The sequence below is a fragment of the Paroedura picta genome, chromosome 1, assembly GCF_049243985.1.
Source record: "Paroedura picta isolate Pp20150507F chromosome 1, Ppicta_v3.0, whole genome shotgun sequence".
NCBI lineage: Eukaryota > Metazoa > Chordata > Lepidosauria > Squamata > Gekkonidae > Paroedura > Paroedura picta.
Window position 1 is genome coordinate 60,955,310 of NC_135369.1, and position 25,320 is coordinate 60,980,629.

At 45.3% G+C, this 25,320-nt stretch overlaps 1 protein-coding gene across 1 annotated transcript in view; it reads right to left on the bottom strand.

The window, feature by feature from the left end:
* The window catches only part of LOC143838665 (calpain-8-like), a 74,722-nt gene that overhangs the window by 45,236 nt on the left and 4,166 nt on the right, over positions 1 to 25,320 (bottom strand). The window contains exons 2-7 of the mRNA XM_077340386.1: positions 13,149 to 13,218; positions 6,569 to 6,687; positions 6,042 to 6,175; positions 5,113 to 5,281; positions 3,928 to 4,011; positions 2,413 to 2,498 (exon numbers count right to left, since the gene is read on the bottom strand). Of these exons, the coding sequence (XP_077196501.1) occupies positions 2,413 to 2,498; positions 3,928 to 4,011; positions 5,113 to 5,281; positions 6,042 to 6,175; positions 6,569 to 6,687; positions 13,149 to 13,218 (662 nt within the window). The remainder of the gene's footprint in view (positions 1 to 2,412; positions 2,499 to 3,927; positions 4,012 to 5,112; positions 5,282 to 6,041; positions 6,176 to 6,568; positions 6,688 to 13,148; positions 13,219 to 25,320) is intronic.

Below are 25,320 nucleotides of genomic sequence, written 5' to 3' on the forward strand. Positions count from 1 at the left end.
TGACACTCTGGTATTTAGGTAAAAGCTATATGTTAGAGGCCAGTTTTATCAGAGTTTTAGCCCAAATACCAGAACACAGCCAGATGTAGCTGGTGTGAGAGCCAGCGTGGTATAGTGGTTCAGAATGGCAGACTCTAATCTGGAGAGCCAGGTTTGATTTCCCACTCCTCCACATGCAGCCAGCTGGGTGACCTTGGGCTAGTCACAATCCTGATAGAGCTGTTCTCACAGAACAGTTTCTCTCAGAGCGCTCTCAACCCCACCTACCTCACAGGGTTGTGGGGAGAGGAAGGGAAGGCAATTCTGCTTTGAAACTCCTTTGGATTGTGAAAAGCAGGGTATAAAAAGAAATCTTCTTCTTCCCAAGCAATGTTGGTTATGAGGCCTGGGCCTTTCTCTTTCTCTTGGTAAATTCCTCCCAACCCCTGCCAGTTACCAGGAAGGACCAGGCAACCCTAGCACTAAAAGATCCTTAACAGGAGCCCTTGGGACAAAGAGTCCCTCTGCTGCTGCCCCCCAGCCGCTGGCATTCAGTGGTATACTGGCTCTGAACTACAGTAGTGCAATAAAACTCTTTTGTTTTTGATTACTCTAATAATTCCTAGCATACAGCTACCTTGTTCACTACTCTCCTCTGTATACTGATCAACAGTGGTCCACCATGAGTCCAAGATTTATTTCCTTTTTTGTTACCACCAGTTCAAACTTTCTCAGTCTATAAAATCAGAATTTTTCTTCATGCGCTACTTTACAAATTGAAGCTTGTCAGTTGTTGCCCGCTCACTCAGTTTGAAGTTTTCCTCTTAGAACATCTCAAAATACATTCTGTTTTTCTGTATCCTAAATAATCTAGTGTCATCTCCATCTCGTCTCTGCTCACTTCCGATTCCTGATAATTAATGGACAACATTCTAATCCCAGATCATAAAGGACCACCCCACTGCTTGCTTCTCACAGTGTGGAACCTAGGTGTTTATTCTTCCCCTCTGGTGTCTCTTGAATAAAAGTGAATCTGTTCTTTCCACTTCTGAAAGGGAAATAAGCAAGGCCCCATATTTATTTATTTATTTATTTGTTTGTTTGTTTATTTATTTGTTTATTTATTTGTTTGTTTATTTATTTATTTATTTATTTATTATATTTCTATACCGCCCTCCACGGAGGCTCAGGGCGGTTTACATTAAACATATAAACAATACATGAAACAGTCTTCATTAATAATCATACAGTAATAACAGTGGTTATAACAGTATAACAGTATAATAAACAGCATAACAATAATATAACAGTACAACAATGCAACCGTGCAATGGCACAACAGGTCCAGAGCACTCTGGTGGTCATCCTTTATATCTGACATAAAATAGTTAGGGAGAAATGATGCTCAGCAATATTCTTAGGATATGTCCTCCTTCAGAGCAGCCTGGTCACATGGATCTCACTACTAAGCTGAAGAAGGTCAGTAGAATTTTTTAAAAGATCTGCCAGCTTTTACGTTAGCTTTAGTTAAATCTCTTTCTGAACAGGAAATATTGTCTTGCTTCCTAAGCATCAGAAGAATCCACTTAAATAAGAAGATTGGCTTTTTCATCTGTCCCTGCCCCCAGCTATGAACTCAGTCATACTTATGCAGACAAGGTTATTATTCTGCTAATTTATTACTATTTCTTTTTTCTGACCAGCTGTCACTTGATTTAATAACTTTCCAAATGTAACAAGATTTTACTTCAGAAGAGACATAATGCAGACAGTTTCATACAATTATGATGGCCAGAGAGGATTTATGAGAAAAGCCTATGTCTTTTGCTTACTTTCCTGGTGTTCACAAAGGTGGCATGCACATACTCTGCACAGTGAGATGCCTGAGCTATCCATGCCAGAGAAACTAGCACAACTCACAACTGGAAAATTGCCTGTAGCCAGTAATTACATGATGCTTGCATTGGGGTCGAAAGCCCTTCTTAGCTATGAAGTTCCCGGGCGGACTTTGATAATCTCTCAGCCTAGTCTACTTAAAAGGGTTGTTGCAAAGACAAAATCCAACACGCTGCCACAGGCCTCCCTGAGCACCGTAAAGAAAAAGTGGAAGAGACAGCATAGAGGTTAGACTAGGATCTGGGAAACTGCAAGTCCCCACTGTAGTTCAGTGGGTGCCCTTCGACAGTCACACACTCTCAGCCTAACCTACCTTGCAGGGTTGCTGTAACACTAAAACAGAGAACAGCAGAAAGCTGTAAGCCACTCTGAGTCCCCTCCCACTGGGGAAAAAGGCAGGAGATCAATGAAATAAATAAACAGAGAATTAATATCTACCTCAAACAGTAGTACATGAGAATGAAAAATTCGTGATTTTAAAAGTGTGTAATATTATGAAAGTTACATAGAAGAAATACATGGCATATATTAACTTACTTATCACTCCAGGCTCCAGTCCACTCCACTTCACCCCATGGATTCCTTATCCTGAGTAGTTTCTCTGGGCGTCCACGGTAGTTAACCTGTTGGAAGTATACAAACAAAATCTCAGTACCTAAATATTTCACATACCATTTCCCTTTACCTTTATTTCCTTAAATAAGAATTCTGTGTACACTTAGATTGCCAGGTCCCTCCTGGCCCCTGATGAGGGACAAGGGTTCAGGTTTGCCAGGTCCAGGCTGGGGGGAAATGCCATACAGTTGTCCCTCCAAAGCATCCATTTTCTCCAGGGGAGCTTTTCTCTTTAGTCTGGAGATGCGTGCTAGTTCTACATACATTGGATAATGCCATTTCAATGCACTTTAGAAGCAGAATTACCTGTTTTGCATGGGAGAATCCAGCTGCAAAAGAACATTGAGAGTGCACTATCCAACTTGTGTAGAATGAACCAAGCTATAATTCCAGGGAAACCTCAGGCTAAGAGCACCACCAAAACAGCACTGAGAGTACAAATTCAGCCTTGATAATCAAAGGTTCAATATATTATCCAAAACATGAACTACACAATAATCAATTATATAAAATGAAGTTTCATAAAAAGTGAAGAATAGTGGAATGTACAGACTAAACACCAGCACTTAACAATCAGCCACCATCCCTTCCCCCTCGGTTGTCAGACCCCTGTACCTTCTTCTCCTCTCTCCCCCCCCTCACTGGTCCGCCCGCCTGCTGCTCAGCCATTCCATTCCCAGGACTCCTTCCCTCTCTCTCCCTCCCTGAGCACCTCTTAAGCAGGGTCTAGCCGCCTGCTGCCCGTGCGACCTGCACACTGCCCACACCGTGCACACTGTGCCACCTGTGTGCCACCGGCACTACCTGCACACTCCCTGCACTGCCTCCACACCACCCACGCCACATGGGTGGCATGGAGGCACTGTGGGCAGCGTGCAGGTGGCACAAGTGGGGTGGAGGCAGTGTGGGCAGCATGCAGGAGGCACAGGCAGCATGGAGGCAGCGTGGGCAGGCTGCACCCCACTAATGAGGTGCTCAAGGAGGGAGAGGGAGGGGAGGAGTCCAGGGAGAATGTGGAATGGAATGGAATGGAATGGAATGGCTAAGCAGCAGATGGATGGACCAGTAGGGGGGGGGGAGAGAAGAAGGGGGGGGGAATCTGACAACCAAGGAGGAAGGGAAGGAGGCACTTAATTAAAAAACACTAAAGAGAGACTTAGTGGAATCTGCCTCCCTCGCTGGGCAGGAAATGGAGGGAGGAAGGCAGGAGTGAGGGTGGGACAAGGCTGTGCAGACTGTCATGTTTTTCACCCTCCATACGTTCTTTCAGCTGGTAAGCTCATCTATGAGGTGGACAGAACATTTGCCCCATACATCAGTCCTCAAAGGACATTCAAAGGACTGCATTTTTACAGACAAAAAACCACACCGAATTTTACTCTTGCTGCAGTTCAGTTCAGGCTGTGCAAAAATGACATAGACCTTTTCCGTTTTTACCTCCTCTGCTCCAGTAACAGAGTAAGCGTGACCTTTGACCAGCTTCAGACTTGTGATTGCTTCTGTTTCAGCCGCACTGGTGATCTAGGACAATGAAAATTTTATGAACTCTGAATTGTACAAAACACCCTGTTCATGACTTTTAATGACAAAATGACCAGAAGTAAAAATGAGTTGTTTAAAGAATCAAAGCTACTTTTATGTCAGCATTAACCACAAATAAATCTCTGACCTGGGATTGGTTTTGTACTTCTGTAATGGCTGTTATGCATTCCAAAACAACTATGTTGAGCAGGAAGGGGGAATGAGAAAGATGTGCCATGACCTTTAAAACTCTATTTTGTTGATCCAGTGTCTACCTCCATTCATCATGAGTTCACGACTAGCCAGTTTAAACAAGGTGCTCTTAGGCACAATGCTCTGCCATCTTTTCCACATTCCTTTCTAAAAAGGGCCCCAGTGACATTAGCCTTTGATTTAATGACATTTTCTCCACTCTCTTGCCTCCCCAGTTGGGTTGAGATAAGTCTCTTAACACCTCTTCTGCACAAGGGGAACAGGCCAGGCTGGCACTCGTGCGGCAGCAGGGCTAAACCCCGTTTCCACATGATGTTGGTGCTGGCCTGGGCCTGGCCTAAATCAGGCCCTCACTTGCTCTGCAGCAAAGGAATGTGGATTCTTTCTTTGTTCCATTCAGCCTCTATGTGTCTTTCCCTGAACTCCTACATGAATCTTTTCTCCTCACATTTTACCAGAATTCTTGCTCAGATCCCTAAGTGGCCTGGCAAGCTGTCAGCAGAGAACTCCAACTATCATAGCATGCATGAGTCTAAAGATCCCTTGAGGGTTTCCTAGATGCTTAGCATCTCCCCAGACAGCTTCTCCATGCAGAATTACACAGAATACAAATTATAGTATTCTAGTATTTGGGACTATGTGAAGAGTTTATATTATTCTGACTGCATAAATGGATGTTGTATTCCATGCAATAAACCATCCCTGCTTTCTCTTTAGGAGCCCTGTCACTTCATTATTGCTCCCTAAAACAGTACAGTGGCCTGAATGCTTATGTCAGCACCTGCCACTGATCTGAAATTTTCCTGTCATATAGGACAGGGATTTAAAAAAAAAACACGTTAGCTTTTTTAAGGTCACACTGGACTTTTTGTTTATTTAGCATCTCACATCAATAGAGCAGCCCAACAATGAACCAGCTTTCAGAGCCTTCAAGATTATTTGGTACAGGTTGGGTGGGGCTTTCCTCAGGTCATAAGCTTCACAGATGCCACCAGTAAAATCTTCAAAACCTTCTAGAGTAGATCCTCCTGTAAGAGCCTCATAGGAGCCATTCAGCCTAGGGTGAAAGAATGATAAGAAAACATAGCAACTAAAAGAGCATAAAGCCAGCCTCTCTATGCATGCCTACACTAAAAAGGATTACATTAGTGCATATACATTTTTCAAGAGATCAATGCACTGAAAGTGCTTTTTAAAAAGATGCAGAGTGTAGGTCAGGAAAGACCACAGTCATACATGCAGATCACCCAGTTTACTACATGAGTATGTTTAGGATAAATATGATGAATATGTTGGGTTACAATCAACATCATTATTATGTGACATATTCTCCTTGGTAACATTTACTTCATCTATATCTCTTTTGTTATGGAATTCAAGACAGTATCCATAAAGTGCTTGGACACCCCTCAGCTAGGCATTGACATCCTTAGCTTTATCCAGTCTGATGGATTATATGGGCTGCAGCCATGCTCCATTTTTATCACTGGGTATAGTGTAGATCCAACTGGAGGCATTAGACACAGCGAACAACTGATAGCCCTGATGCAGAATCAGCAGACATTCACCATTTGCAGCTTTGTGGCTCACAATACAGTTACGTGATGTAGTCTTGAGCCTGGTTTTAGTCCGACTGTGCCACCATCATAATCATCATTATAGTATATAATTTGTGAGACATTTGGTTATTTTGCTATTGGGAGGCTGCAGAAGGGAGGCCTCCCACAATTTGAAAATTTTGCCTTTAATGTTGATCTTGGGAATGAAGAGTCTACTGCAGCTGTAAATAGGGTCTATCACAAATAATTTTGGCTTACTTGGCATAGGCCTTCTCCAGCAAGGCACTCCAGAACTCATTTCCTTCTTCTGAGTGCAAAAAAACTAGCTGTCCATTTTTGGTGGGGAGCCGGTCATCAACTACAACATCTACCCACTCTCCATATTGCCAGAACTGAGTAAAAGTGAATAGAAAGAGAGATTGAAAAAACCCAGTTAATGTAACAGCACTTTAAACTAGACCACATACATTAAATCACAGGAAACAGCTAAATACTTTCACACCCATGTTTTATCTTTCAGTGCAAATAACCATGAAGTTTACAGTGTGAGATCACATAAGGAAGTGAAATATATGATTGAGAATATTAAAATGGAGACTGAAGAGCTATGGCAAATTGAATATGTTGCAAAAAAAATTAACTGACAAAATTAACTGAGATCCTTTGGCCTTTTCTGTGAAGTGGCATAGAATTTACATTGCAGTAAACGGACACTTGTGCTACAGTCCCAACTGCCTGTCTTGTTCTTCCCAGTATTATTGCTATATACAGTACTGAAGAGGTACCTGGAAGTGAAAGATCCCAGCATAGTTTTTCTGGAAGCTCTGGTCTTTGGGAACAACCCGATCTAATATTTCTTGATCCAATGTGAGAGATGCAATGGCCGCCAAAAGCCAACAGTCGCCTGGGAACATCAGGATTCATGGAAGAACCAAATACAATAGTATATGAACATAACATAGAGACTTGAGTCAAACTATTCATCTCACAGGGTAGCCCATAGGATCAAGGCCTCAGGGAAACTTATGACATTTTTGTTCACAATGTGATTTTTTAAATAATTCTCAGATTTACTTGTCAAGAAAACTGCAGTGGGACCTAATGTATATTTCCTTATATTAATTATATAATCATATTGCTACCTCTTACTATATTAAAAAGAGGAAAGACCACTTCCCACACATGTTCTTCTTTTAGAAGAGGTCTTTCACAAATACACTGGCTCATTAGCCTCTGACAGAGTTCTTTTTAAAGGGGGCAAATGAGGGCTTCACTAGGTCACCAAGCACCACTGCCGAGGCCCAAGAGGATTCTATCTGGGATCTTTCTTCATACCACCCATACACAATCCATTATCTGTAACATAAATAAAGCCTGACTGGGGTGGTGGGAGGAGTTCAGATTCATCGCCTACCTGATTGGCCATCTGACCAACGAACAGCCAATCAGGTAGGCTGTCCCACTCCTGGCCACATCCTCCTCCAATTTCTTCCATGTGGAAGAAGCGCCAGTTCACAGTAAACCAGGCAGCAAGCAGATCCTGGAAGTAGGGGGAGGCCCTGGGACTAAGGGCCTGGGCAGGAGAAAGGGAGGCAGCCCCTACTAGTGCTTCCCCTGCTCTGAGCAGCCCTGGCCTCAACAAGCCTCAGCAGGACTGCTCAGGTCAGGGAGGGGAGGGAGCCCATTCTCACTAGCAATCCCCCCACCTTGAGCAGCCCTGGCCATGGCTTCCCAGTCCCCATCCCTTGCAGAAGCCTTGGGGCCTCACGCACAGAAAGGCTCTTTCCACAGTCACAAACATTGCTCTGCAGAAACATTCAGTGCTTGAATTGACTGCATCCTTTACCTTTGCATGTCAGTGAAAATGTAACCCTGGGAGTAATTTTGCATTTGCTCCATTTACTGGGCCACTTACTTCAGCACAGGGATCTACTCTAATTATTATCAGGTGCTGGGGTGCTCTTTAGTGCTCTTGTTTCGTAACTGCATCTAACAGTTTTTCTTTTTTTTCTCTCAGTTTTTGATACATAAAAATGTAATGTGTTATGCAAAACGTAGTGGCAAATATATTAGGAAAGGGTCTTGACCTTCACTGGAGAAGTGTTGACTGCTGTGATACAACTCAAAATATTCAGTAAATCTAAATGCCATTCAATCTGTCTAAACAGCACAGAAAGGTATGCAAAGCCAAGAGCTGCAAAATAATATGAAAAACAGAACCTCCTGCCATTGTCATTTGAAGGATGTCGCAAAAAAGGAAAGGAAAAGAAAGGTAGAGCTAAAGTGCGGGAGGGTGGGTATGTGTGTGAGAAGGAGGACAAAAATGCCATTAAGTCACAGCCAATTTACATGTCCCCATATGTGATTTTCAAGGCAAGAGACACTCAGGTGGTTTGCTGTTCTGCCTCTACATCACAGTCCAGGACTTCCTATCCAAATACTACTCAGGGCCAACCCTGCTTAGCCCCCAAAATTTGATGCAATTGAGCATGTTCGCATGTATGTACGCTTAATTAGGTAAAGGTAAAGGTATCCCCTGTGCAAGCAATGGGTCATGTCTTACCCTTGGGGTGAGGCCCTCTAGCATTTTCATGGCACACTCAATATGGGGTGGTTTGCCAGTGCCTTCCCCCAGTCATTACCGTTTACCCCCCAGCAAGCTGGGTACTGATTTTACCGACCTCGGAAGGATGGAAGGCTGAGTCAACCTTGAGCCGGCTGCTGGGATTGAACTCCCAGCCTCATGGGCAAAGCTTCCAGACTGCATGTCTGCTGCCTTACCACTCTGCACCACAAGAGGCTCTTAAGCTTAATTAATCACATCTAAATAATGTTTTCCTGCATGTTCCACATGTTTCAGTGTTTAAATGAAAACCAAGATTTTAAAAAAATAGGTTATTCAAACAAGATACTCAAAATATTCCTGGTCTACTAGATTGATCTTTTGACTAACTTATTCTTTTAGCAGAAGAGTAAAGTTTAATGAAGTAAGACTGCTTGTCTTTTATTTTTCTCAATTATACCCTTTCTGGACTAGTTTTGAAAGAAAACTGTTTCACATAAGTTTCATATGAGGGTGAGGAATGCCTAGGTCAAAGAATATTCAGTGGATCATATGCAAATGGAATATCAAGGCTGGGTTCAGGTACCAAATTTTACATACTTGTTATAGTACATAATATAATAATCAGTTATTTGGTATTTATTTGATATTTGGAGACCTCTGGAGCCCCTTATAAGCACCTGTACAGTTTGGCAGGCAGGAGGCCAGTTTTGGAGAAAGAAGACACAACACAAATTGTTGACGTTTAAATGTCCACAGCATTTTATCTGCAACCTTGAGGCAACAAGGGTAAGAGCCTGACCAAGGCAGTCCGCTGACTGCTCGCCACATGCAAACCCACAAAAGGAGCCCATCAATAACCGTGCTGAGATATGGAAAAACTCCTCTTAGGATTCGCCTAAAATTTGGCAGATGACCCATAGGGAGGGCCAAAGGGCGCAAACCTCCTTGGCTACCTCCAGAGCCATCTGGTCATGAACAAACTACCCTACCCTGCGGGGTCTGCTTGCAGCTCGTTACCACCACCCCCTTAAGGAGGCCCCATTCCCCGCAGGGAGGCTGATTGCATACCGGCTCCCTTCAAAACAGGCTCATACTTTTGTGCAAAATGTGCTGTGACAGGATTACAACAAAAAACTATAAAACCCAACAAAATGGGAGGGTGGGTGGGTTGCTTGCCTGCGTTCTGTCAAAGAGGCGAGAGAGAACCAGATGGGCATCCCTATAAGGATGCTCCCAGCCCCACCTCCACAGATGTGCGCGCCTCCACTGCGGCATACCACTGAGGGACCTGCGGCATGGCCACATGCATCACCGCTTCGGCCTCCCACCCTCCACCTGCCAAACACCTGCATGGGTAAGTCCGTGGTTCCCATTATCAACTACTCTAATCATGGCACATTCTCTTCTGGATTGTGTGAGCCATTATGGAGAGGAAGTGGTGAGAAGGACCTGACTGTGGCTTCTACCTTTTCCATAAAACTTTATACACATGATTCAGGACATGGGATCCAGATCTAGAATTCCCCATTCACTTCAGTGAAGGAACCTACAGATGTATCTCCCACTGTCATCCCCATCAGCTGCTCAGGAGTCTCAGAGGACACAGTCCCAGTTGTAAGAAAGGAAGCTGGTTAGCTGCTCAAGCTCTGCTTTTTGTGGTTACCAGCCTCCTGCGATTGACAACTGACCACCAGATGACAGAGATCACAACTGGTCTCCATATAAACCAGATCAGTTCCCTTGGAGAAAATGGCCACTTTGGAGGATTGATTCTATGGCATGATACTCTGTTTAGGTCCCTCCCCAATACCTTGTGCCTTGGGGAAATAGATGGGAAGGGGGTCGGCAGTTGTTCAAGACCTTTGATGGGGCCCTAGATCTTAGCGGTCCTTTCCTCAACCCAAGACCTGGTGGAAAAGCTCCATCTTACAGGCCCTGCAGAACTGAGAAAGCTCTGGCAGGACCCTTATCTCTCCCAGGAGCTTATTCTACCAGGTCGAAGCCAGGACTGAAAAGGCCCTGGCCTGGGTTGAGGCCAAGCATACTTCCCGGGGACCAGTGATCACCAGAAAGTTTGCACCCACCCAATTTCTGGGTCACGAACAAGGGAAGACCTGAATAGAGCAAGTTGCAGAAATCAATCCTGGAGGTGACCATTGCATGGATCACTATGGCCAGGTGATCTGAGGACAGATAGGGTGCTAGTAGCTGTGCCTGATGCAGATGGAATAATGCCACATAGGCTACCTTGGTGACCTGGGCCTGCATTGATAGGAAGGCATCCATAATCATGCCCAAATTCTTGGCCCGACCACAGTGGATAACCATGCTTCCTGATCTGGTTCCTTCCTACCCAGCCATAGGACCTCCATCTTGAAGGGGTTGAGTTTTAGGCAGCTCTGCTCTAACCACTCATCTACGGCTTCAAAACATCTAGCAAATGTTTCTTGGGGGGAGTCTGGGTGGCCATCCATCAAGAGATAGAGCTGGGTGTAATCCACATATTGGTGACAACCCATCCCAAATCTCTGGACCAGCTGGGCCAGAGGACACATAAAGATGCTAAACAATGTGGGGGAGAGAACCTTCTAAGGTTGCCAACTCCAGATTGGGAAATTCCTGGATATCTGTGAGTGGAGACTGAAGAAGGTAGAGTTGGAGATAGAATGGATAAAATGCCACTCTCCAAAATAACCATTTCCTCCGTCAACTGATTTCTGTAGTCTCGCAGTCTTGGCTGGCATTTTTATTTTGATGTTTTTAGTATGCATTGTAAATTGTCTTGAGCCATGTTTCAGTTAATAAAAACAGTACATAGATGTTGGAATGCGCAAAATAGAGGGGTTTTTTAATTCCCAATATCTGAAGGCCATGAACAGATCCTTAAATATTTGCCAGATATCTATAATTGTCTATAACAATTATTTTGTAGCTTACCATGAATGAGGTGGCACCACCGGTTACATATTTAGCCCACGTGCGTTCATACAGTCATTACTCTCTCTTTTTATTTCTTCACTACATTTGTTTCAGACAATATGAGCAACGCAATCGTCCTTCAAAAACATCTTAATAGTAGTATTGGTGAAATAAATTGATCAGTTGATTTCTGAATTACATCTCTTGCTTAACTCCCATTCACATATAAGAGCACTAACCCCTTCATATAGATGTAGTTCCATTCCCTAACCACTCTGAATACTCGAAGCAAACTACTATTATTTTTAATACCATTCATTTCACTTGTGGCATTCTGAAACATTTAGCTTCTGAAATGTAATGTTCAGTGATTTTTCTGGGCATTTATAGACGTGAGCATGTTTATGAGACTCTTATTATAAAGTTCATTTCTCCCAAACAATGTGTGGTAGGCATAGGTCAATCAATTTCCAATCTAACAATCCTCTCTCCGTGATGAACGATCAGTCGTGCACCTCTCTCTTCTCACTTAGCATGCAGTTAATATGAAGTGAGGCTGGGAGCTTTGGGGTATAATTCCATTACCTCACGGCATTACTGCAATGCTCTAGCAATCCCCTCAAACTCTTCAGTTCTGCATTGTCTTTCTCCCAGCCAGTTCTGCCAACGCTGGTCCCCCTAGCAGGCTGTCCGTATAGAGGCCTGTTAGTTTTCATGCCATATCAGTGCTTTCTCTCTGGCATGGTATGGTTGTTAGAGTGTCGAGCTCAAATCTCCACTCTGCTATGGAAGCTCACTCAATAACTTTGGGCTAGTCCAAATTAAATGGCTATTCTTGTGAGGCTAATACGAAGGAGATGAAAGCAATGCTGTAAGCCACTGTGGGTTCCCAAAGGGGAGAAAAGTATGGTAAATAAATAAATGTCTCTTAAGAGTAAGAAACACACATATTGGGCCACCATGTGGTAAGCACACATGATATTAGGTGCATAGTGGAGAGGCCTGCTTCTCCATCACATGAAAAGAATGTCTGGACCAATAAGTGTATGAATTAGGCCTCAGTTGGGCTCCCAGCAGCCATCAGCTAGCAACCAGCAGGAAAAGGAGGGAACAGAAGGGATGATAGCACAATGACGATGTGATGCAATTTCCAGCAAACACCTGAAAGTGCTATTGCCACACCAGCTTGACATTGATACAATGGTCTAGGATTCTTATGTGACATAACGGCACTTGTCTAGAAGAGAGAGGCTGGAAGGTCTCATGGCTTAGACACATTATTTGTTGATTTAAAATGTTTATAGTTTGCTATCTTAGGAATCCTAAGATGACTGTTTTTAATAATTAAAATTAATACTTTGGGAGAGTTGTCATCAGTGATCTGAGGGTTATGGCTGGTATGGTCAGAAGCAGCATGAGCTTTTCCCCTCAAACAGCAAAGGAGTTTCTGTTGTTCTATCCCAGTGATTCTCAACCTTCCTAGTGCTGCGACCCTTTAATACAGTTCCTCATATTGTGGTGACCCCCAACCATAAAATTATGCAAGGGTTCTTTCACAGAAATTAAATCGAAATTGACCAATGGCGTGAAGATCCATTGTTCATGATTGTATATAGTTTTTTCCCCGGGGTTTCTCAGTTCAGTTCTGCCTCTTGTCCCATCATGCCAATCTCACTCTTTTCTGCTGCTCCAGACAGACAAACGCTCTGTCCTGATCTACCCCGCAAGGCTGTTGTGTAGATGGCGCTCCCCCCCCCAGCCAAGCTGCTTGCCCTGTCACTATCCCTGTGAAAGGGTCATTCCACCCCAAATGGGGTCCTGACCCTCAGGTTGAGAACCACTCTCCTACACAAAAAAGTATTTTGAGTTCATTTACTCACCCAGGGCTCCTTGACGAATATCTGTCCGAGTTGCTCCTCCAACAATGAACTGTGCATTAGGAACAAGTTCCTGAAAATAATGGTTGAATTAGATAGTGTGTGCAAAGTACAGTAAGCTACCAGGTCCAGCAATAAGCCATCATGCTAATTTTCAGAAGATTGTATTCAAGATATGATTTTATGAGGTAGAAATATAAACTGGGGTAACATACTAAGTTGAGGTTTCTTGGTATTTGAAGTCTAGGACTAAAAGGAGAGGGGGTTTTGACCTGAAACATCACTAAGTATGTGTTTTTCAGTTATTTGCTCTCAAAAAATATAGCTACAGAGATCCTGCAATATGTTTCTCCCACCAACTGGAGTAAATTTTCCCCCTTATTAAGTTGGATATTGCTTCTTTTTATGATGGTATATATAATATATAACGTTTATGGGTTGGTTTTTTAACTGTGAATTCTTTAGTTTTTTTGCTGATTTTATTGGGCTCATGGTAGATTTTCACTAATTGATATTGCTTTATTATTATGTGGTCAGCTGAATAACTGTTGGAAGCTACTTCATGAGCTGTAAGTTAATAAATGGGATATATATGTTTTGAATAAATAAGATATAATAATAAATAATACACATTATAATTTAATGTGATGAAATCAAATACAACTGACTATATTCAATGGGTTCTGACATGTAAAGCAAGGATTATAAATGTTCCAACACATATCCAAGGTACTGCTTCCCATGTCCCAGTCCAATAGACATTTGGATGATTTGCCAAGATATAGCTAATCATAATCAAAGCTAGTGAGTTTAAGAAGCATAATTGAGTTGTTATTGTGTTAAACTACATGTACCTTTAGAGCTAGTCAAAATCACCCAACTCATTGAAAAGTTTGGCTCTGGTTATCTTGGTAAAACCTATCAGCATACAGTCATTGTCAATCTACTTCACTTGATTGTAGAAAGGTGTTTGAGGTCTCCAGACTTTCTGTTCAAAGCACAGGGATGGAGGAGGGTGTGTGGAAGAAATTTTCATTAAAAGCTTCTGAAAATGTTCCTTTCTATATGCCATTTAGTCCCACCCTCAAAACATTTCCATTTATGAATCTAGATTCTGTTACAATGTACCATATTGTACCATGTAATAACCAATTGTCTCCAGAACAAAGCTGGAGTGTTTTTCAGTTACAATTCACGTCAAATCTGTACAGGTAATCCAAGTGCTTGTGTATACGTAAACACACACACACCATTCTTGCTCAAATAACCTAGAGTATTCTAAATGAAGGCGAAGTGGGTTGCTGAGGAAGAAGGCTAGGAAGTGGAGGTATTGCTGCTTTACAGAGAGGTTGGAATTCCTTACGTTGCAGTTTTTGTAAGATCAGATCTTCTCTGGGGCATACTGTCAGACACTGAGATGAGTAAGCACATGCAGTGAACAGCTGTTTGTTTCGCTTATATCCAGCATGTAGCCTAGAGATGCATGTAGCCTATTAGCCTTCTTAGAAACAAGAGCCTGCAGTATCAAATAAGAAAATGGAACAGAGACCAAAGTAGCTGGAAGGGTTAGAAAATCTCAGTAATAATTGCTTGATATTCTTTGCTTCCATGTTCTCAATAGGACCCATTATGCACGGGGAGAATAACGCACATTCGGGGTGGAATGGCGGCGACTAAAATCACCGATAACGCACGGTGCCGGCTGCAACTGGCCGCAGCTTCGGTGCATGCTGCCGAAAAAGCCGCATTAGTGAAATGCAGAAGAAAGCGCAACTTCCGGGTGACCGGGGCGCAACCAGATGCGGCGCCGGGATCGCTGCGTGCATAATCGGTTACTCTGGATTTTGCTGCCGTTGCATCCCGTCCCGTGCATAACCGGTGTGCTTCACGTCTTCCCCCTCCGCGTTTTCCATGTGACCCGAAATCACCGTTTTGGCGGCCATGTATAATGGGCCTACATCTTTATTGGGTTATTTTAGCAGAGTTCGCCCAGTCATAGGAGTATGATACTGAGTGCAGTAAATAAATCTCCCAAGAATTATATTGCAAAAAAGGTAAACTTACATTTATTCAAGTAGCACCAGTTCACATTCAGGTTGCAGTGAAAATAAGAGGATGTCTAAATCTATCACAAATAGCCAGTTTTCCCTATCACAAATAGCCAGTTTGTACAGCATCATGTATGTTGGAGTATGAGGGCTCTATATCTACAGGAGAGACATGCAGAAATGTATCTCCATGGAAGGCCATCTACAGAGGAGGGGGGAACAAGGTGAAAGAGAGGAGGGATCAAAAGGCAGCTCTTAAGTTAAGACCTATATACACTTAGAGTGATTTAGCGTCCCCCTCCCCAGATGTCCAGGCATGTTGAGGTGCTTACTCCATCTTATCCCAAGAAAGGAAGAATTTTTGGAGATAGCAAGTTAAAAGCCAGAGCTCATCTGGGCTGTGTCTGCTAAGGAAGGAAAGAATGCTGTTTTCATGCTAAATTTCTATCAGGCTCAAATCTAACTCTTCAGTTTTCACAGTAGGAGAATTTTGTCCTGCTCAGTCATGCCTCTTCCTCAAACAGTTGCAAGCAGAATAGGGGCAAGGATTCCACAAAATACTTAATACAGGACTAAATTATCTATAAGAGCCTCTTGTGGCGCAGAGTGGTAAGGCAGCTGCCTGAAAGCTTTGCCCATGAGGTTGGGAGTTCGATCCCAGCAGCCGGCTCAAGGTTGACTCAGCCTTCCATCCTTCCGAGGTCGGTAAAATGAGTACCCAGCTTGCTGCTGGGGGGTAAACGGTCATGACTGGGGAAGGCACTGGCAAACCACCCCGTATTGAGTCTGCCATGAAAACGCTAGAGGGCGTCACCCCAAGGGTCAGACATGACTCGGTGCTTGCACAGGGGATACCTTTACCTTTACCTTTATATTATCTATAAAATCCAGCAAGTTCCAACTCTGTTTACTCAGTTCAAAATTCCAACTATATGTTTATTAAATGTTGGGCAAGTTCCAACAATATATGTTTACTCAGAACTATATCCTGTTCAACAATGGTGGAATTTGCTGCTGGTTGATATAGGAAAGGCCATTAGCAAAAATTGGCCTTAAAAAGAGAATCAGACATACTTATGGAGGAGTGCCCCATCAATGGCTACTAGCCATGAAGACTAGAGAGCGGCTGCCTCTAATCTAGTGAGCTGGGTTTGATTCCTCACTCCTCCACATGCAGCCAGTTGACCTTGGGTTCACACTCCTGATAGTGTTCTCACAGAGCACTCTCAGACGCAAAAGAAGAGTTGTTTTTATATCCCACTTTTCACTGCTCGAAGGAGTCTCAAAACAGCTTACAATTACCTTCCTTTCCTCTCCCAACCACAGATACCCTGTAAAGTTGGTGACGCTGAGACACCACTGACAGGACTGCTCGGACAGAACAGCAGTATCGAGGCTGTGATGAGCCAAAGGTCACCCAGCTGACTGCATGTGGAGGAGGAGGGTTCCTGTTGTGAGGAGAGGAAGGGAAGGTGATTGTAAGCCACTCCTTCAGAGACTCCTTCAGGTAGGGAAAAGTGGGGTCTAAAAATCAATTCTACTACTACTACTAAAGGTAACCTTCACATTCAAGGGCAGTAAAGCTCTGAATACCATTCTTAGGTGTCAGATTCAGGGAAGATCATGTCTTCTATATACTGTTTGCTGGTCATCTAAAGCAAATGATGGGCCCCTATTCTTTAAAAAGCTTTGCAATTTTCATTTTGTTCCTTTCAGCATAACTAGTTTATTCTTGGCATTCCCGAACCCATGATCAATGGGCTTGTTCAGGGATGAGTGAGTGAAGTGCTGCTTTTTTGCTGTACAATTACATTGAATTCTCATTACTGATTATTTATTTTATTTTTCCTATCATCATCTTTATTATCATTATAATTTATTATAACATTACAACAATCCTAAAAATAAAACAAAAATAACCCCGTGAGAATGGTTTGGGCTTCAGTGTGGAATGCTGTACTTGAATGCACACACACAAACACACCCTGGTTTATAAGTAAGGGCCTTTTCGCACAGGGATCTTTGTTGCAGATTGTTTGCGGAATGAAAAATCGCCATTTAAAATAGTGGAATTCGTCGTTATGCATACCTGCCTTTGTAGTGGAATCAGTTGCGTTTTTTAGCGTTTCCCACAGGCTTCCGGTCTCGGCAGAAATCGCTAGAAAGGAAGCGCTATTGCCAAGCTCGTCCCGCCCCTGGCCGTCAAGCAGCCAATGGGCAGCCGTTAGCATGCTCCCAAACCGCCCCTTTCCCTTTAAGAAAGGTTTAAAAAAAAAAAAAACGACCCATAGCAACGAATCTAGGTAGATTCGTTGCTACGGAGAGACCCATCCAGCTGCCTAATGTGAGCTGTCGTTTGATTGTATGATCGTTTGCACGCTGCCTCGAGTGATAACCCCCCCCCCCCTCTCACGGTCCCGATTTTCGGCTGAATTTATTTGTAAAAAATAAAGGGACTTTATTTCAGCAAACGGGCTTTTCAGTGGTTTGTGCTTAGTGACTAAAGGTGAAGGACTGAAGCCAGGGAAGCCTCTAAACAGAAAGAGGCTCGCCGGTGCGTTTATCCCCGCTCGCTCGGAGAAAAAAAAATGGCGATCGCTTCGCCGGAAGTTTGGAGGAGAGAGCCAGGGGGAGGGACTTTGAAGAACCTGCAACAATGGTAACGCACAGGTCTTTAGCGCTACTGTTGCAGATTGGTTGCAGGAGTGTATCGCTATCCGGAGGGTGAATCCACTTTTCTGGATTCCCCTGAAAGCGCCACAACGAAGCGCTTTTTGCTGATTGGTTTCAGGATTGTTGCAGATTGTCTACGACGTCGTGGGTTATGTCAAATTAGTAGCGTTTCCAAATAGCAACCATTGTGCTACTTTGAAGCCGTGCGAAATGGCCCTAACAATTGACTCATGATTGCTGATGCATCTGTAGAGAACAAAAAATACTTTTTAAAAAAAGCTTTGAAAACTGAAGGAACAGAGGGAAATTTAAAGGGACAGTAATCCTGAGAAACTTTAGTAGAAGTTTGACTATCCACACTAAACAGACTGGAGTTGCAATTGCATTTTATTTATGGTACTAGAAATATAGCCCATTGCAGATTGAAATGCAATGGGCGCTAGAAGTGAGAGTGGGTATGGGGGGAGGACTACCTGGAGTCTTTTGGCGGGTCTTGTGGCGGCGGCAAGCGGGTGGCGAGCGGGCGGCGAGCGGCTGCATGTGTCCCTGGAGTCCTGGGGTTGCAGCGGCGGAGTCCTACAATTGATCAGAGGCAAAAGGAGCGCCCGGGTCCAGCAGAAGCCGGAAAAAGGTGGCAGTGGGCGGGGGAAGCTTTTGCCGGACCTGGGCGCTCCTCCGCAGCTGCGGAGGAGCGCCCCAGGCCGGCAGAAGCCGGAAAAAGGCGGCGGTGGGTGGGGGAAGCTTTTGCCGGACCTGGGCTCTCCTCCGCAGCCGCGGAGGAGCGCCCAGGGCGGCAGAAGCCGGAAAAAGGCGGCGGTGGGTGGGGGAAGCTTTTGCCGGACCTGGGCGCTCCTCCGCAGCCGCGGAGGAGCGCCCCAGGCCGGCAGAAGCCGGAAAAAGGCGGCGGTGGGTGGGGGAAGCTTTTGCCGGACCTGGGCGCTCCTCCGCAGCCGCGGAGGAGCGCCCCAGGCCGGCAGAAGCCGGAAAAAGGCGGCGGTGGGTGGGGGAAGCTTTTGCCGGACCTGGGCGCACCTCCGCAGCCGCGGAGGAGCGCCCCAGGCCGGCAGAAGCCGGAAAAAGGCGGCGGTGGGTGGGGGAAGCTTTTGCCGGACCTGGGCGCTCCTCCGCAGCCGCGGAGGAGCGCCCCAGGCCGGCAGAAGCCGGAAAAAGGCGGCGGTGGGTGGGGGAAGCTTTTGCCGGACCTGGGCGCTCCTCCGCAGCCGCGGAGGAGCGCCCCAGGCCGGCAGAAGCCGGAAAAAGGCGGCGGTGGGTGGGGGAAGCTTTTGCCGGACCTGGGCGCTCCTGCGCAGCCGCGGAGGAGCGCCCCAGGCCGGCAGAAGCCGGAAAAAGGCGGCGGTGGGTGGGGGAAGCTTTTGCCGGACCTGGGCGCTCCTCCGCAGCCGCGGAGGAGCGCCCCAGGCCGGCAGAAGCCGGAAAAAGGCGGCGGTGGGCGGGGGAGGCTTCTGCTGGACCTGGGCGCTCCTCCGCAGCCACGGAGGAGCGCCCAGGTCCAGCAGAAGCCGGAAAAAGGCGGCGGTGGGTGGGGGAAGCTTCTGCTGGACCTGGACGCTCCTCCGCAGCCACGGAGGAGCGCCCAGGTCCAGCAGAAGCCGGAAAACGGCAGCGGTGGGCGGGAAAGGCTTCTGCCGGACCTGGGCGCACCTCCGCGGCTGCGGAGGAGCGCCCGAGTCCGGCAGAAGCCGAAAAAAGGCGGCGGTGGGCGGGGGAAGCTTCTGCCGGACCTGGGCGCTCCCCGGCAGCCACGGAGGAGCGCCCAGGTCCAGCAGAAGCCGGAAAAAGGCGGCGGTGGGTGGGGGAAGCTTCTGCTGGACCTGGGCGCTCCTCCGCAGCCACGGAGGAGCGCCCAGGTCCCGCAGAAGCCGGAAAACGGCGGCGGTGGGCGGGAAAGGCTTCTGCTGGACCTGGGCGCTCCTTCGCGGCTGCGGAGGAGCGCCTGGGTCCGGCAGAAGCCGGAAAAAGGCGGCGGTGGGCGGGGGAAGCTTCTGCTGGACCTGGGCGCTCCTCCGCAGCCACGGAGGAGCGCCCAGGTCCCGCAGAAGCCGGAAAACGGCGGCGGTGGGCGGGAAAGGCTTCTGCTGGACCTGGGCGCTCCTTCGCGGCTGCGGAGGAGCGCCTGGGTCCGGCAGAAGCCGGAAAAAGGCGGCGGTGGGCGTGGGAGGCTTCTGCCGGACCTGGGCGCTCCTCCAAGGCTGCGAAGGAGCGCCCGGGTCCGGCAGAAGCCGGAAAACGGCGGCAGTGGGCGTGGGAGGCTTCTGCCGGACCTGGGCGCTCCTCCAAGGCTGCGAAGGAGCGCCCGGGTCCGGCAGAAGCCAGAAAATGGCGGCGGTGGGCGGAAAATGGCGGCGGTGGGAAAGGCGGCTAGTGGCAGGAGGGCGGCTGGAGGACTCACCAGGCAGGCAGCGTCTTCTGTCTGTCTGGTGACTCTCCAGCCAGGGCAAGCGAGGCTCGGGCAAGCGGCCAATGGGGAGCCGCGCTTTGCGCGGCTCCCCATTGGGCGGTTGGCCTTGGATGGACACTCGGGGGGCCCAATCAGGAGCCGCTTCGCGGCTCCTGATTGGCCCCCCCCGAGTTTTTATCCCGGACCGGGCCCGCCCTAACTCCTCCCCACATGCCCTTACTCTTTTATTCCTCCCGCTCCTTTGGAGCGGGAGGAGGGGTTTAAAGATTTTAATTGTCCCAAATAAGGCCTGGAAAATGGACATCAAACAATCAGCACTGGGATGCAATGGGTTGCAAATGGGTGGGTACAAAAACCAACTCTACTTCTTCTAGTGTGGAAGCAAATTTAAAAACCAAAGAGAACCAGCTGAGGTTATTATAGTAGTTATGGAGGCTGTATACCTGCAGTATGCCCAGTTCCGTGTCCTGCTGTGTCATGGTGCCTTGTCTGCTTCTGTTTTCCTCTAGCTCCAAGTGTTATATTCCTTCTCTAACTCCTCTGATACTAGTGTCTTCTCCAGACTCAAGGATTTTGGTTAAAAGTAACAATAAAGTGGTTCTTTATTACTCATCTGCAGGTTTGATGAGAACCCAATGACTTTCATTGGTGAGTAGCACTGGGCATTTGGAAAGATACAGCTGCCAGAGTACAACTCATGGGAATGCTGTGTCAGTTTTAGAGGATGCATTTATGTCAGATAAGGTGCATGTCACAAGCAACAACTCAGTCTTTCCTGGTTGTCTGCACAAACACAATCCTCAAAGCAGACATATTGACTCAGTTACAAAACATTATGTATGAATTGTCCCGTATGTATACCTATGTTCACAAAGACACACCTTATTTAAGTCCAGACTGATTTTTTCACCCATCTACATTGTTGTGTTTTCTTTCTTACTGTCTGAACACTGGTCCTTCATCAACAAAGCCTTTATTTATAGAGGCAATATTATAGTATCCATCCATACACAGGATGCTGTTTATGTATCTCTCCATTGTTTGAACTGCTTCAGTCCAGTTGACAACAGACAAGCTATTTGTGTCTGGAATCTTCAGTGTGCTTTAGTTTTTAAAGGTACACTATCCATGCCATTTAAGGGAGAGAGAGATGCCTTGCCAGCAGAACTCACTTTGCCATAGACCTGTGTCGATGTTCGCTGAATGAGAATAAAGGAAAATGGAATTGCCCTTTGCTCATAATAAGACCACGCCTGCAGACTTCTCATTGCAACTGGGACCCTGGAGAAAAGTAGGATTTCCTTGTTCTCACACAACCTGTCTGTGTATAATTTTAACACACATGATGGAGCTCTGTATAGACATTCCACCCTATGCAGAGAAGGCCCAAGTCTGCATTGACTACTCCCACCCTATATCACACATTCTTTTGGGAGTTAACTTTATTAAGGGAAACCCAGTAATGATACGATATCCCTACAGAAGTAGAGTTGCATATCTTCTGTTCAAATGGAATGCTTCAATTAAAGTAATTTTTAAAACAAAGTTTGAGTCTAGTGGCACCTTTAAAACCAACCAAGTTTTATTCAAGGTATAAGCTTGCAAGGCTGAAGTAAGAATTTCACTGAATACAATATTTTCCAATTCTGTGGGTCTATGGTTGCCTTAAAAATCCCAATTCTGTTATGTGGGCTGTCACCCCTCCATCAGAGGCTGGCACACCCGTGTCAACCCTTCCTGACACTCCTGCGCAGACCCTGGCACCAGAGAGAAAAAAGCCAGGTCAAGCCTTGCAAAGCATAATGGGAGAGCAACTAAAACCCACTTCTGGCTCTGAAGCAGGACTTGGAGTTACGCTTCCCCCAACCTACTTGCTTGCAAACAAAAGAGGAGTTTGTCAGCACACCTGGCAAGTACAGAGAGACAAAGGCACCCCACCCAAGACTTCCCTCCAGCCAGCCAAGCACTTTGTCTTGTAAGGGGAACTGGCCACTCTCTTTCAACACCAAATCTAATCCAAGATTTGGTCTTTGTCTTTTCCCTTACGACTATCCCCAGGCACAAGCAATCATCCAGGATTTGCCAGAAATGGGCCATCAGCCCTTCTAGACAGGAAATATTTCTTCATATTCCCAGCAGCTAGTTTCTTTGTCTCAGCGACCCGTTTCTTTGTTGGGACCCGGCTCCAGCCATCAAACTCTTTGTCCAAGCCCTGGACAAGGTAGGATCAGCCCCCTATCACCTCAGGTCACAAATTTCCTTTAAATATTGGGCTCCCACAGCCACAAAATGCAGTCAGTTTCCAGGCTACAGAAACTCTGTCCGACGTTCGTCTTGGTCCCTCGTCCGTCGCCCCAAATTGCTTCCCTGGACCTCCGGAACTCCGCTCCACCCAGAAGACAGGTAGATATCACTTCCAATCAACCCTTAGTATAGGTTCTTCCCCTATAAGCCTTTTCCTTGTGTGCTAGTGGCTAGGAATGTACATTTCTTTGCTAGAGTACGCATGTGTTGTCTTTTGTCTAATTAGTGTTTGTTAATAAAATCCTTCCATGTTTAGATCATTGTCTGCCTTGGTTCTATCTCAGTGACATAATTACCCAGTAAACTGTGCAATACAAGGTCCCACGTTACTCCACGCTGCCTCTTGCTGGCTCTACTAGCTGATTCCCCACAACTAAATTTAGACACGTGTCCTTACAGACATGCATTTGGCGTAACAATTCTTCCAAATTTCTCAATGTGCATTAACAGGCAAATAAAAAATATAGGTATGTTTGCATGTATTTGCTTTTTTGATTTGTTGTTAATCTATTGCTCCCTGGGTCTTCTATTCTGGAGGATTTTAGGAGAGAAATTAACACCTGTCCGGTTCTCCCCCCCCCCCCCCCCCCGCATTTAAAAAAAAATCTATACACCCACTGAAATGTTTGTTTTCATACATTTTAGTTGTCATTCTTTTTTAATAATATCCAAGTATTTGGAGACTAATAGCCTCTTTCAGAGACATTTAGTACTTTCATTAAAATGTATATTAAAAATAGATCACCATCTGATTTTATCTTATTTTTTCTCAGTACTAGTAAGTTTGCATTCTTTTGATAGCCTCTTGCTAATAAGGAAAAAAGAGGCCATGACGTAAATGGCTGACTGCAAACATTCTCCAGGCTAAGCCGCATTGCACTGCTGCTTCTAAAACTCAAGGGAAGCTTAGAGGTCACCTTTGACATGACATAAAATGCTGAAGAAAGTGGGCAAAAGCAGTAAAATCAAGCCATTTAAATAAAAGGGAACAAGTTAAAACAAAAGGAAAGCCAGATAATTTTTATTACATTTCACTTGGGGGAAATAGGCTGTCCCAAGACATTATTTTTGTCAAGAGAATACAATGGCCATAGCAAACACTCTTTTCCAACAACCCAAGAGACGACTCTACACATGGATATCACCAGACGGTCAACACAGAACTCATATTGACTATGTGCTCTGCAGCCAAAGATGGAGAAGTTCTATACAGTCAGTAAAAACAATACCAGGAGCTGATTGTGGTTCAGATCATCAGCTTCTTATTGCAAAATTTAGGCTTAAATTGAAGAAAGTAGGGAAAAGCACTAGGACACTCAGGTATGAACTAAATCATATCCCCGACGAATATACAGTAGAGATGACAAATAGATTTAAGGAATTAGATCTGATAGACAGAGTGCCTGAAGAACTATGGACGGAGGTTTGCAACATTCTATAAGAGGTAGCAACTAAAACCATCCCAAAGAAAAAGAAATGCAAGAAATCAAAATGGCTGTCTGAGGAAGCTTTACAAATAGCTAAGGAGAGCAAGGAAGTGAAAGGCAATGGAGAAAGAGAAAGATACACCCAATTGAATGCAGGATTCCAGAGGAAAGCTAGAAGAAATAAGAATGCTTTCTTAAATGAACAGTGCAAACAAATAGAAGAAAACAATAGAATGGGGAGGACCAGAGATCTTTTTAAGAAAATTGGAGATATGAAGAGAATGTTTCATGCAAAGATGGGTATGATAAGGGACCAAAATGGTAGGGACCTCACAGGAGCAGAAGAGATTTAAAAAGGTGGCAAAATTATACAGAATAATTATACAAGAGTGAGCTTAACATCTCTGATAACCACAATGGGGTAATTATTGACCTGGACCTGGAGCCTGGAATGTGAAGTCAAATGGGCCTTAGGAAGTCTGAGCAACAATAAAGCTAGTGGTGGTGACAACATTCAAGTTGAACTATTCAAAATCTTAAAAGACAATGCAGTAAAAGTGCTACACTCAATATGCCAGAAAATTTGGAAAACTCAACAATGGCCACAGGATTGGAAAAGGTCAGTTTACATTCCAATCCCAAAGAAGGGCAATGCCAAAGAATGTTCAAACTACGGCACCATTGCACCCATTTCTCATGCAAGCCAAGTTATGCTCAAAATTTTACAAGCTAGGCTCCAGCAATATGTGGACCGAGAACTTCCAGAAGGACAGGCAGGATTTCGAAGAGGCAGAGGAACTAGAGATCAAATTGCCAACATACGCTGGATCATGGAGAAAGCTAGGGAGTTGCAGAAGAACATCAACTTCTGTTTCATTGACTATGCTAAAGCCTTTGATTGTGTGGAGCACAACAAATTGTGGCAAGTTCTTAAAGATGGGAATACCAGAGCATCTTATTTGTCTCTTGAGAAACCTATATGCAGGTCAAGAAGCAACAGTGAGAACCAGGCATGGAATCACTGATTGGTTCAAAATTGAGAAAGCAGTTCGGCAAGGCTGTGTACTGTCGCCTTGCCTATTTAACTTGTATGAGGAGCACATCATGAGAAAAGCGAGATTAGAGGAGTCACAAATTGGGATCAAGATTGCAGGGAGAAATATCAACCTCAGATATGCAGATGATACCACTCTAATGGCAGAAAGTGAAGAGCAACTAAAGAGCCTGTTGATGCGGGTAAAGGAAGAGAGTGCAAAAGTTGGCTTGAAACTCAACATCAAGAAAACAAAGATCATGGTATCCGG